General features: G+C 52.0%; 2 protein-coding genes across 5 annotated transcripts; one reads left to right on the plus strand and one right to left on the minus strand.

The window, feature by feature from the left end:
• Positions 1-2893: 2893 nt before the first annotated feature.
• ACY1 (aminoacylase 1) lies at positions 2894-8769 on the plus strand. Of its 3 annotated transcripts, none has more exons than XM_012804946.2 (15): positions 2894-2973; positions 3258-3369; positions 4293-4357; positions 4448-4552; positions 4869-4963; positions 5273-5349; positions 5444-5533; positions 5634-5690; positions 6028-6101; positions 6183-6232; positions 6348-6492; positions 6585-6653; positions 8097-8176; positions 8336-8396; positions 8481-8769. In XM_012804946.2, exons 2-15 carry the CDS (start codon positions 3276-3278, stop codon positions 8643-8645), a joined length of 1227 nt encoding a protein of 408 aa, XP_012660400.1. In that variant the 5' UTR covers positions 2894-2973; positions 3258-3275; the 3' UTR covers positions 8646-8769. The 3 variants fall into 3 exon arrangements, with proteins under 3 accessions (XP_012660400.1, XP_012660401.1, XP_012660403.1); XM_012804947.2 differs by having other exon boundaries at positions 2912-2953; XM_012804949.2 differs by lacking the exons at positions 2894-2973; positions 4293-4357.
• A 1212-nt stretch (positions 8770-9981) lies between these two features.
• RPL29 (ribosomal protein L29) lies at positions 9982-12383 on the minus strand. 2 transcript variants are annotated; one of them, XM_003789364.2, is made up of 4 exons: positions 12280-12383; positions 11844-11888; positions 11454-11518; positions 9982-10493 (listed from the first exon to the last, which is right to left on the minus strand). In XM_003789364.2, the coding sequence occupies exons 2-4, from the start codon at positions 11878-11880 to the stop codon at positions 10098-10100; spliced, it is 498 nt and encodes a 165-aa protein (XP_003789412.1). In that variant the 5' UTR covers positions 11881-11888; positions 12280-12383; the 3' UTR covers positions 9982-10097. The 2 variants fall into 2 exon arrangements, with proteins under 2 accessions (XP_003789412.1, XP_023368777.1); XM_023513009.1 differs by lacking the exon at positions 12280-12383 and adding an exon at positions 12144-12162.
• Between the last annotated feature and the right edge of the window lie 479 nt (positions 12384-12862).

The following is a 12862-nucleotide window of genomic DNA, read 5'->3' on the forward strand; positions in this document are numbered from 1 at the left end:
GTGTGTCAGATCCCATTTCCTATGGCGCTTGGGGAGAGGCAGGAGTGGGAGGCAAATCTGGGACAATCTTGGGGCTGGGAGCTGAAGCGTGTGCACCAGCAGTATGGGAGGGCTAAGACTGTACTACTTCCTAGCTGTCTACCCTCACCATTCTGCCTCAGTTTCTTCATCTATAAAATTGGCATGATGGGCTCAGCGCCTGTGGCTCAAGTGGCTAAGGCGCCAGCCACATACATCTAAGGTGGCAGGTTCAAATCCAGCCTGGGCCCGCCAAACAATAATGACAGCTGCAGGGTGGCGCCTGTGGCTCAAAGGAGTAGGGCACCAGCCCTATATGCTGGAGGTGGTGGTTTCAAACCCAGCCCTGGCCAAAAACTGCAAAAAAAATAAAAAATTAAAAAAAACAATGACAGCTGCAACCAAAAAATAGCTGGGCATTGTGGCAGATGCCTGTGGTCCTAGCTACTTGGGAGGCTGACACAGGAGACTCCCTTGAGCCCAGGAGTTGGAGGTTACTGTGAGCTGTGATGCAACGGCACTCTACCCAGGGTGACAGCTTGAGGCTCTCTCTCAAAAAAAAAAAATTGGGGCTCGGCTCCTATAGCTCAACCGGCTAAGGCGCCAGCCATGTACACCTAAGGTGGTGGGTTCGAATCCCCAGCCCGGACCCGCCAAACAACAATGATGGCTGCAACCAAAAAATAGCCGGGCGTTGTGGCGGGCGCCTGTGGTCCCAGCTACTTGGGAGGCGGAGGCAAGAGACTCGCTTGAGCCCAGGAGTTGGAGGTTGCTGTGAGCTGTAATGCCACGGCACTCTACCCAGGGGGACAGCTTGAGGCTCTGTCTCAAAGAAAAAAAAAAAAATTGGCATGATGGCAACATCTAACTTGGAGGGTGGTATGGTGTAAGATTGCATGAGTTTGACTTGGCCCCCATAGCTCAGTGGTTAGGGTGTCAGCCACATACACCAAGGCTGGTGGGTTCAAGCCTGGCCCGGGCTTACTAAACAACAATGACAACTGCAACAAAAAAATAGCCAGGGGTTGTGGCAGGTGCCTGTAGTCCCAGCTACTTGGGAGGCTAAGGGAAGACAATCACTTAAGCCCAAGAGTTTGAGGTTGCTGTGAGCTGTGATGCCACCACACTCTACAGAGGGTGACATAATGAGATTCTGTCTCAAAAAGGAAAAAAAAAAAGATTGCATGAGTTTGGATAACTGGAGCACTTGCTGCACAAGGCTGGGAAAGGGTTGTATTACTGCTGCTGCATGATCACTGGGATTGGTGGGAAATCTAGAGTCTGGGCAGCTGAGTTGGGCGAGTCAGGAACCTGGAGTCAAAGGGAGCAGGATGTGTAGAGATGGCTGTGTAGAGGTGGAGAATGAGGTTTAAGAATTATTAGTAAAATAGCCAGGTGTTGTGGTGGGCACCTATAGTCCCAGCTACTTGGGAGGCTGAGGCAAGAGAATCACTTAAGCCTAAGAGTTTGAGGTTGCTATGAGCTATGATGCTATAGCACTCTACTGAGGGCGACATAGACTCTGTATCAAGAAAAAAAAAAGAAAGAAAGAAAGAATTATAGGTACCATAGCAATGTGAGCTAGGACATGACCTGAGCTATGACACCATGGCACTCTACCGAGGGCAACAATGTAAGACTCTGTCTCAAAAAACTATATATGTGTATTTTTAAATTTTCACAACACACCTAAGATCCTTTCATGGTGGATCCTCTCAGGCTGGTGAACCACTAAGCCTGTGCACTCCCTTGTTATGTGCTGGTGAGCAGCCAAGACTGAAACCCCAGGAGGGGTAGAATGGACTCTTACCCTTCCCTTCCAACCTGCCTCCTTAGCCCAGAGGTTGAAGTCTTCACCCCTTGCCCCTCCCCAAGCTGGCTCAGCCCCTCAAGCAGAGGGCAGAACTGCCTGGGAGTGCAAAGGACAGCCAGGTGCACATGTGGGCATCTACACCAGTAAGCCCCCAGCTTATTCACTTTGCCCCCAGCTCACCACTCGCAGTGCCATGGCCAGCAAAGGTCCAGAGGACCAGCCCTCATGTACCAGTGGCCACCTGTGCCTCTAGCCTCCCTCCCTGGAGGTTGCAGAAGAGCCAGTCTGGCATGGTTCCCCACCTCTCACACTATCGTTCAGCATCATAATTACATCCTCTCATCATGATGTCCTGTCACACCTAGCCACCATCTCACACTCATATTGGCACACACAAAGTCATAACGCTGATACACAGTGTTAAATTTGCCCACACAGCGGCACATTCACACCATCTCTTCTTCTACATTGACTTTTCATCTCTGGCTTTTTGTCTCAGCACCCACTCTATGCCTAGCCAGAGCAGAGGTCACCATGATGTGGGGCTGACTGACATTAACAGGCATTAACCAATAACCTCACTACACTGGGAGCTGAGGCAGTCTGGGAGGATCTCCCAGGGGCTGAAACCTGCAAAGGAGGAACTCGTGGAAGGGGGGCAGGGGGGCCAGGTAGGGACTTTGCAGCCCTGCACTCAGGGTTCTCCTCTCCTCCAGCTCCCTCCGGAGGCTGAACCAAGTGGAGTTCCCCAAGCCCGGGCTCAGGCGGTAGGAGAGGGCATGGGGCTTGTGCTACCGGGTGGGGCGGAGCCATCCCGCGGCTCACCGCTCGCTGGGCGGAGTTGGCTGTGGCGGAGCTGCCCAGGGGTGGGATCCCGGATCCGAGCCTCCCAGCCCAGGCTAGACCATAGGCTGGCTGGGACGCCTGCGCCGAAGCGGCCGCAGGGATTGGCACGGGCTTTCCTCTCAGTTTTAGGTCTCCGCCGGGTGATCTGGCTCCGACCACGTGGGGGGAGGATCCGGGCGGTACTAAGCCTGAGACCTCATTGGACTCTTGAGTCTGGGCCACAGTCTGAGGCCGACGCTGGGAGGCGAGCGGGGTTCAAGACCTGGAGAGAGGGAGGTGGGGAACCCTGGAGAGAGGTAAAGGGATCTGCGGCTCCCAAGCAATTGGGAGATATTTTTGAAGGAGGATGAGGGGAATTAATGCCAGGATTCAAACCTGGCTCTGCTGCTCTCTGGCAGAGGCACAGACTTCATGGGGCTGCTTGGGGATTAAATAAGGAAATGTGCTAAAAGCGGCCAGCGTAGCGCCTGAAACAGACAGGGGGCTTCGTTTGTGGGGTTCCAGTGGGGGGTCCTCTGGAAACTGCCGTGGGGGAGGGACTGTGTGCAGAGGGGTAGTTAGCCATTCACTTTGCCCCCAGCTCACCACTCACAGTGCCATGGCCAGCAAAGGTCCAGAGGACGAGCACCCATCTGTGACGCTCTTTCGCCAGTACCTGCGCATCCGTACCGTCCAGCCCAAGCCTGACTATGGTGAGAAAACTAGGCCTCCAGAGCCTGTGATGGGGCTTAAGGTGCCAGGACGGTGCTCTAAACTAGCTCCAACCCCTGTCACCCAGCCTCACTGTGCTGCCCCAAATGGCTCCTCAGCCCCTCTAGCCATTCCCCAGGTCAGCGACTGAGGCAGCCCCTGCAAGTGGTGGAGGAACCCTTTACCCAAGGGCTGTGCTGCTCCAGATGTTATGGCAGCCAGTTAAAGAATCACTTCAGGCTGGACGCAGTGGCTCACGCTTGTAATCCCAGCACTCCTGGAGGCCAAGGCAGGTGGATTGCCTGAGCTCACAAATTCAAGACCAGCCTGAGCAATAGCAAGACCCCATCTCTAAAAAAACAGCTGGGAGTTGTGGCAAGTGCCTGTAGTCCCACTACTTGGGAGGCTGAGGCAAGAGGATGAGGTTGCTGTGAGGTATGATGCCATGGCACTAAGGGCAACAAAGAAAGTCTCAAAAAAAAAATTACTTCACCCTGTAGAGTGGGAGTGTTTGGTGGAGACTGGGGCCTCCACAAGGGCCCTCCAGAGCCTTCTGGGGCTAGACCAAAGACTACAACCCTTAAGAACTCAGGCTTGGTGGCTGAGAATTGTGTACCTGGGTCTAAATCTCTGCTCTGATTTGCCAGCTGAGAGATGCTGGGTCAATCTCTGCATCTCCTTGTGCCATAGTTTCCCCATATTTAAGGAAGATAATCTCACTTCTAACCCTGGGCATTCACAAAGGGTCACACTGACTAGCCAAATATATCTTCTAACTTGGGGACAGAAATACAGATGTCTCTGAGGGATATGGAATTTTGTTGGGAAGGTAGCAGCCCATCCTGAGTCCGCTCCCATTTCTGGGCTGCCTAGACTAGTGGGAGCCATGGGTGGGCAGAAGCAGCCCAAGACTCTCTGTCCCCAGGGGCTGCCGTGGCTTTCCTAGAGGAAAGAGCCCACCAGCTGAGCCTGAGCTGTCAGAAAGTGGAGGTGAGCGTGGGGCCTTAAGTAGGGAAAGGAGGTAAGTCCGGGGCAACTCCTCACCCTATGTTGACCACTTCCCCTCCTGACCCTCTCCAGGTAGCACCTGGCTTTGTGGTGACCGTGCTGACCTGGCCAGGCACCAATCCTGCACTCTCCTCTATCTTGCTCAACTCTCACACGGATGTGGTGCCTGTCTTCAAGGTGTGTAGCAGGGGTAGTGAAGGTTCTGGGACCATAATGTAGACCCTAGAATCCAATTTCAGGAACCCATGGTGCTGGTCCTGGCATTAATGTCAACATCCATGGGATAAGCAGCCTTTGTCCAGCAATGACTGCATGTGGGGGTCCAGTGAGGATGGCAATCAGCTGCCTTCTTCAGTCCTCTTCTGATACCCCCTCACCACTCTACCTATCACCCCAGCCCTTTGGTGGGCTTCTAGGGCAGGGCCATCATTAGCCAGAGTGGATTAATGACTAAATCTGGAGCTTGGATCCCCCTTCCTATCCCTTCCTCCAGGAACATTGGAGTCATGACCCCTTTGAGGCCTTCAAGGATTCTGATGGCTACATCTATGGCAGGGGCACCCAGGACATGAAGTGTGTCAGCATCCAGTGAGTGTCTTCCATTGCAAGTTCCCCACAATGTTCCCACCAACCCAGTGGATTAACCCAGTACCAGTGTGATTGGAGAACCTCAAGACCAATGAATATCTTGACTTCTTACTTAGGGCATACCTTACTGTCATGACTATTGCATGGATGAGGAAATTGAGGCCCAGAGAGGGCCAGGGACTTTCTGGAGCCAGACTATGGAAGGGTCCAGGACACAGGTCTTCAGCCTTCCAGGACTGCCTGTGCCTGCCTGGTGTGCTGGCTTGAACCTCTGGTGGCTCCCCTAACGCCTGGCTTATGCCCTCTCAGGTACCTGGAGGCAGTGAGGAGGCTGAAGGTTGAGGGCCGCAGTTTCCCTAGAACCATCCACATGACCTTTGTGCCTGGTAGGAATGGCTCAGGGAGGTACATGTTTGGGAAAGGGAAGGGTGTGTTGAAGGGAGATGGCCCCTTCATCTCCTGTCACTGCCGCTTTTACAGATGAGGAGGTTGGGGGTCACCGTGGCATGGAGCTGTTTGTGCAGCGGCCTGAGTTCCAGGCCCTGAGGGCTGGCTTTGCCCTGGATGAGGGTAAGAAGGCTGGCCAGTCACTGGGCAGACAGGTGGAGAGTAGGGAGGCTGCTAGTGGGGTTGGGCCACTCTACCCTTTGAACTCCCTTTCCCTCCTCAGGACTGGCCAACCCCACTGATGCCTTCAGTGTGTTTTATAGCGAGCGGAGTGTGTGGTGTGAGTATGAGCTTGGAGGGAGGGATCAATAGATGGGAGACTAGGCTAGAAAGGGCAGGGTCTTGTGAAGGGTCACACAGCAAGCTGGGGTCTGAGTAGTCCTTGAACCCAGGGCTTCTGTCTCCCATCCCCTTCCTACCTGGGTATCTCTGTCCTGGGCTTCTCTGAGGGCCTGCCTGACTGTGGGCTTAAACCAGCTTTATGCTGCAGGCTCTGAGGGGGACAAGACCCTGCCAGATGAGCTCAACATAAGAGAAGACCCTGGCCTGCCCCAGGGTTGACTGTATCTCTAGCCCCTTTCATGCTGAAGACACTCCCTTCCCCCACATCTCCCCAGGGGTACGAGTCACCAGCACTGGGAAGCCAGGCCATGGCTCACGCTTCATTGAGGACACAGCAGCAGAAAAGTTGGTGTGTGGCATACAGGGAGTCTGGGAGTTTGGGAGGCTCTATCATGAGGCTGCTGTCACATCTAATCTCATACTCTACTAGCACAAGGTTGTGAGCACCATCCTGGCATTCCGGGAGAAGGAAAGGCAGAGGTGAGGCAGCCTGGGAAGGGGATGGGGGTGTCTCTGGGAGGCTGCACAAGAGAGAAAGGAGGCTGAGCCACCTTCTTGTATCTGTTGCTGCTCCTACCCTGTCCATTTACTGCAGGCTACAGTCAAACCCCCACCTGAAGGAAGGGGCAGTGACTTCTGTGAACCTGACTAAGCTAGAGGGTGGTGTGGCCTATAACGTGGTACCTGCCACTATGAGCGCTGGCTTTGACTTCCGTGTGGCACCAGACGTGGACCTGAAGGTGCCACCTACACATGGGTTTGGAGGAGTCCTCAGTCCTGTCATAAAAGCTCCAGGAAAGCCTGAAGAGTCAGCTCATCTCCTTTCTTTTAGGCTTTTGAGGAGCAGCTGCATGCCTGGTGCCAGGCAGCTGGTGAGGGAGTCACCTTCGAGTTTGTTCAGGTATTGAGTTGGGACTTGTAATGGGAGAAACTGGGCTTGCCAAGTGTGCAACAGTGGAGGAGTGTATATCTGGGCTTTTTCTTTCTTTTTTTTAACACAGGGTCTCACTATGTCGCCCTCAATAAAATGCTGTGGTCACAGCTCACAGCAACCTCAAACTCTTGGGCTTAAGCAACTCTCTTGCCTCAGCCTCATAAGTGGCTGGGACTACAGGCACCTGCCACAACGCCCAGCTATTTTTGTTGTAATTGTCATTGTTGTTTAGCAGGCCCAGGCTGGGTTCGAACCCTCCAGCTCCAGTGTATATAGCTGGTGCCGTAACTGCTGAGCTACAGGCACTGAGCCAACTTTCTTTTTTTTTTTAAGATGTGTGAGAAATACATCTTATTCACCCGATAAGCATTAGTTGTGAAGGCCACTATGAGTGCTAGGGAATACTGTGGGAGTAAAATTAGACACAATTCTTACCCTCAATATGTGATAAGAGGAGATAGACATAAATCAAATATTTATATAGTATTACTTTTAAGTAAATATGAACCCATGTGGTCCAGGAAAGGTGGGACCTCACACCCTAAGAGCCTATAATTGGACTCTGTGCCTGTGACTCAAGTGGCTAAGGCGCCAGCCACATACACCTAAGGTTTGACTCCAGCCCAGGCCCACCAAAACAATGATGGCTGCAACCAAAAAATAGCTGGGTGTTATGGTGGGCACCTGTGGTCCCAGCTACTTGGGAAGCTGAGGCAGGAGACTCGCTTGAGCTGTGATGCCACGGCACTCTACCCAGGGGGACAGCTTGAGGCTCTGTCTCAAGGAAGAAAAAAAAAAGCCTATAATTGAGGTATTCAATTAGTCTGAGAAGGCCCAGTACAGTGGCTTATGCCTGTAATCTTAGCACTTTGGGAGTTCCAAGCCAGGATGATCACTTGAGGTCAGGAGTTCCAAACCAACCTAAGGAACAAGGGAGATACCCCACCCCACCCTACCCCCATCTCTACTAAGAATACAAAAATTAGCCAGGCATGGTGGATGTCTGTAGTCCCAGCAACTCAAGAGGCTGAAACAGAATTGCTTGAGCCCAGGAGTTTGAGGTTGCTATGAGCTATGATCATGCCACTCCCCCCAGGCTTAGGCACACAAACTGAGAGCCTGTCTCCAAACAAAAACAAAAGCAAACAAAAAACTAGTCTGAGAGGTCTGGGAGAGCATCTGGGCTTAAACCTGAAGGATGAGCAGTTAAGTAGATGGAGAGCATGGGAAAACCCCAGACCTAGGGTGTCTGAGGGCCTGTAAAAGGGCCTGTGGCTAGACTAGCCACTTGATGTCTGGCTAGGGGTGGAGAGATAGTCTGTGCCAGGCACAACCAATCCTATGGGAAACAGGGCAAGATGCCCAGGCCCCTGTCTTGATCATGCCATCTTTCTCCCCACTCTCCCACAGAAGTGGACGAAGCCCCGAGTGACACCTACTGATGACTCAGATCCCTGGTGGGCAGCTTTTAGCCAGGTCTTCAAGGACATGTGAGCATATGGCCAGCTCCCTTCTCCTCTCCTTGCTACTGCCCCCTCTCCTTCCTCTCTCTCCTTCCCTACCTCTTTTCCACCTTCCTTTCCCCTTTAGTTCTTCCCTTATGCTCCCCTCTACCTTCCTCACAATTCATCAGGCTCTTCCCCTTGCAGGAACCTCACTCTGGAAGCAGAGATCTTCCCTGCTACCACGGACAGCCGCTATCTCCGCGCAGTGAGCCACTTGCATGGCAGTGCATGGGCAGTGGACAGGGTCTGAATGCTGGCTTTTCCCTAATGGTTCTCCTTGCCCCCACAGATGGGAGTCCCAGCTCTGGGCTTCTCACCCATGAACCATACACCTGTGCTGTTGCATGACCATGATGAGCGGCTGCATGAGGCTGTGTTCCTTCGTGGAATAGACATATATGCACACCTGCTGCCTGCCCTAGCCAGTGTACCCACCCTGCCCAGTGACAACTGAACCTGGGGATTCCCAACCTCTGCCCCTGGAGCTTCCATCTCAACTAGAACCAAAGACCTTGTCTTCCTTCTGCCCAATAATAAAGTCTGTGTCGGGGCAGGGTCTGTCTCTAATGGCAAGGACACTCTTGGAGCAAGAATTCTCATTTCTCTGGAGACACGCCGTTACCATTCCCATTTCACAGATGAGCGAACAGCCTGGTTCTGGGGTCTTCCCCAAACCATTCCATACAGCTCCTTAACCCTAAACATACCATACCTACCTACCCAGTAGCACCCAACCATGTCTGTGCCCAAAAATAAGGGACCACAGCTCCTGTTTTTGTTGGCCACATAACATCTGACCTGTGAAGTCAGGTATTCCATTCCCATTGAATGGAGATATCAAGACATGGACTTCAAAACCACTCCTGTCTTTCTGAGGATACATTTGGGATCTGAAGACAAGACCAGAATGGGTCCAGCTGGGCCCCTACCAGATGTGGGCAGGCAGAGGGACAACTTCCAAGCCATGACTGCTAGCATTTGTCAAAACCCATAGGCTCTAGTGTTGGAGGCAGGGGTCACTAAGGCAGGGTACACCAGTATACCAGGTCAGTTTACCTTACAGTCTCCAGCACCCTGACCAAGGACTAGTGTATGGGGGTCCAGGAGTTGGGCTTCAATCTCAACCTTGCTAGGCCCTTAGGTAGCACCAACCACTGTGCTTTGGGCACTAAGTCTAATACCCCTTTCTGAGTTTTCAAAACGCCCAAGATTGGACCTAGGCTGATTTTTAGGATTATGTATAACCAGAAAGTGCTCCACCTGGTGCATTCTAAAGGAAGCTTCCACAAATGCCAGGCATTAAGCTACTTGTTCTACTGGCTGCTCTAAAAGTTCCTAGACTGACCCAGAGCAGTCAGCCCAATCAAAGAAGTCAGGAAGTACCAACACTGCCCTACTTTCCTGGCTCCCTAGCACTTGGGAAACTTAACACAACCTAGAATAGTAGATGCTGGCCATGAGCACCAGAAATGGCCCAAGTCTGGGAGACAATCGTGCAGAATTGTTAAGCAGTGCCCCATCCCCTTTCCTCAGGGTATGCTTTAAGACCTAACAAACATATTTAGGATTTTTCTCTTTCCTCAGCAGCTCACCATTGTTATATGTCCCAGGTTCCCTAAAGTCTCCAATGATTTCTCATTTACTAGATTCCCCTCTTGCACCCCCAAGGCCCCATTTCCTGACTCTCAACCACACCTCCCACATCCACACAAGGGTACTGTTGCTCCCACAGCAATAGAGGTAGCAACTTTATAGATCCCAATACCAGCCCCAATATTATAGACACAGTCTAACAAATCCTGCCTCAGGTTTATTTGTACAAATAGCACAGGAGGACCCCAGCCCCATACAGACAGCAGCCTAGAGGTCACACCAGTCCTTTTGTCCTCGTGGCAGACAGATGCCTCTACTCTGAAGCCTTTGTGGGGGCCTGGGCACCTTTGGGAGCCTGAGCTGGAACTGAAGCTGGAGCTGCAGATGAAGCAGCAGATTGGGCCTTCGTTTGATCCTTGGCCTTAGCCTTGGCCTTGGCCTTGGCCTTTGGCCGGCAGAGCCTGAGACCCTTGGCAATGCGTGCACGAGCACGCTTCCCAAGCTTGGGGTGGGCAATGTAGGCAAGGCGACTGAGTTTACGGCTGGCACCTTTTGGAATCTTGGTCTTAACCTCCTTGGGCTTTACAAGGGCCTTGATAGCTTCAGCACGTGCACTCACAGCCTTGGCATTGTTGGCCTGCATCTTCTTCAGGCCCTTCTTGTTGTGCTTCTTGGCAAAGCGCATGTTCCTCAGGAACTTGGGATCTACCTGGAAAGCAGGGAAGGTATAGGCAGGAGCACATAAGGTCCCCCACTCTCTGATGCCTCTCTCCATAGGGGTGCACATTACTCTAAAGACAACATCAAGACACCTTAAATATGGAAATAACCAACCCTAAGAAACAAGGCCCCAGAGAGCTAATATTCCACGTGGCTAATGCCGTGCAGATCACACTTTCAAGGCTACATGCCCATAATCAACAGTCAAATCCGAGTGCAGAGAAAAAGAAAGGCCACTGCCCTCTCTGCCACAGTTGCATGGCTTGACTTCTATAGAAGCAATTTCAGGGTTTTTTTTCCCCCCCCTGAATTCCCCTCAGGATTATCCTATTTCCTCCCCCTTTAGAGAAAGGTGTCAATTAAACACCAAGCCTGGCCAAACAGAGTCACAGATGAGGCAGAATTAAGAGACAGAAGTGGGGAAACTGAGGCTCAGAGATTTTGATTCACTTCACAGATCAGATGGCAAGGGTACAGAAGAGGAACAAGACTTGAGAACAGGCTTAGTTCTCTCGTAGACCCTATAGCCTTATCAGCTAATTGAAACTCCCTGACACAGAAAGAGAAGCTGACCCCAAGCCCAGCACTAGGTGAGATCATGACTGTACGGCTACTGAATGTGGAATAGGAAGGCCACAAGATACCTAGTACACACAATGTCACTCCTTACCTTAAAGGCTGTGGTTGAGTATGGGAGACAGCCAAACAAAACACCAAAGAGGTAGGTCACACTCTGACCAAAGGGTTACACTCCAGGCCAGGGAAGGCCAAGGAAACCTTTATTATGGGTCTGGCAGGGTAGAGAAAGGAAATGTAGGCTTTGGTTGATCAGACTAAAGGGACAAGCTCTGCACAGGCAGAGAATGGAGCTGTGAAAGAGCTACATGACAGCTTGTGATTGTGCACCAGAAGCTAAGAGATATTTATGTGTGATTCAATGTACACTCACCCCCTTAAGAGATTCATATCTTTGCGATCGGGGTTTCTTGATGCCATTTCTGTGCCACTTTCTGGCTGTGGAGAAAAAAAGAAAATTAGACAAACAAAAACACTTTCTCTAGTAAAACCACCCAACCTCACAACTGCAAGCTCAATAGAATCAACACTTCCTAGAACAGGCATTATTAATTTCAAAAACTTATCACTGAACGCAAAGCATTGTGAGTATGTCAAGCAGCTCTCTGGCTGCTAAACCTATAACCCCAAAAGATTATCACCAGCTGAAAACAAAAACAGCCCCAGGCCCACAGTGGGTATGAGGCCCCCTCACTCTGCCCCAGTATCACTAAACCAATACTTGGTAGGGTCTGAAAAGCAGGCTGGGGCAAGAAAAACTTACACTGGTTGTGTGTGGTGTGGTTCTTGGACTTGGCCATGTCTGCACCTGGAGAACAAGAGTGTAGATCAGGGTTGGGTCATCTTTACTGCCCTGACCTGGAGGAACGAGACTTTAGAAGTTACAATGAGGCTAGAAACAGACGTTTGAACCTGCGGCCTCCACAAGCCTCGACTCAACCCAACCCCGGTCCCTGCCTCCAAAACCCAGGTAAAGATGCCCCGAACCAAATCCCCACCCGGGTAAGGCTGCTCTCCCCCGTAAAGTCCTTCTTCCCCCGCCATCCATCTGCCCCTTGGGGACCTAGGAGCAGCGCTCGAACCCCCAGCGTCTGCTCCCCACATTCACACAGCCGGTCTCCTTGTCCTCCTTGCAGCCGGCGCCCCGCCGCCACCCATGAGTCGTGGATGGCATCGGATACCACACAGCCAACACTCACCGCGACCCGCGACTGCCTTAGCGCCTACGACCGGAAGAGAAAAAGGTGTCGCAGTGCACCACGGGAAACAGGGCAAACGACGCCGGAAGGTACTACTGGAGAAGCTTCCCCTAGCTTTGGAAAAGTTCCAAAGCCCGGAAGGGCGCAAGCCTGATCCGGGGGCGGTGCTACGAACCAGGCTTAGTCCCCTTCGGTCTTCTTTCCCCCTCTCCGTTTCCCTTCTGTTCTTTCTGGACCTGACTTCGGGAGTCCTTGAGGGATGAATTTTAATCAGAGAATGACAGATCTGTGTTCTTAAGCAGCACCCCATGGTTCCTTCATGGAGAATGGACTATAGGGGGCAGAGGAGAGGAGCGAGAGGTGTGAGGGGGCTGGTATACAACACCCCGGGAAGTTGACCACCTGGACCTGAATAGGAGCTGTGGGGATAACCAGAGGTGGGAAGCAGAGACAAAAAGGCAAGGATACCCCCTAATTTAGGTCTTTGCCTTGAACATCTCGGTGAATGGTGGGGCAGAGTTGAGGAAGATTGAGGAGAAATAGGCTTCAGTTGTTTGGGGGTTTGGGGGGATTATAATCCAGA

This window comes from Otolemur garnettii, unplaced genomic scaffold (genome assembly GCF_000181295.1).
Source record: "Otolemur garnettii isolate 467f Iridium unplaced genomic scaffold, OtoGar3 scaffold00032, whole genome shotgun sequence".
NCBI lineage: Eukaryota > Metazoa > Chordata > Mammalia > Primates > Galagidae > Otolemur > Otolemur garnettii.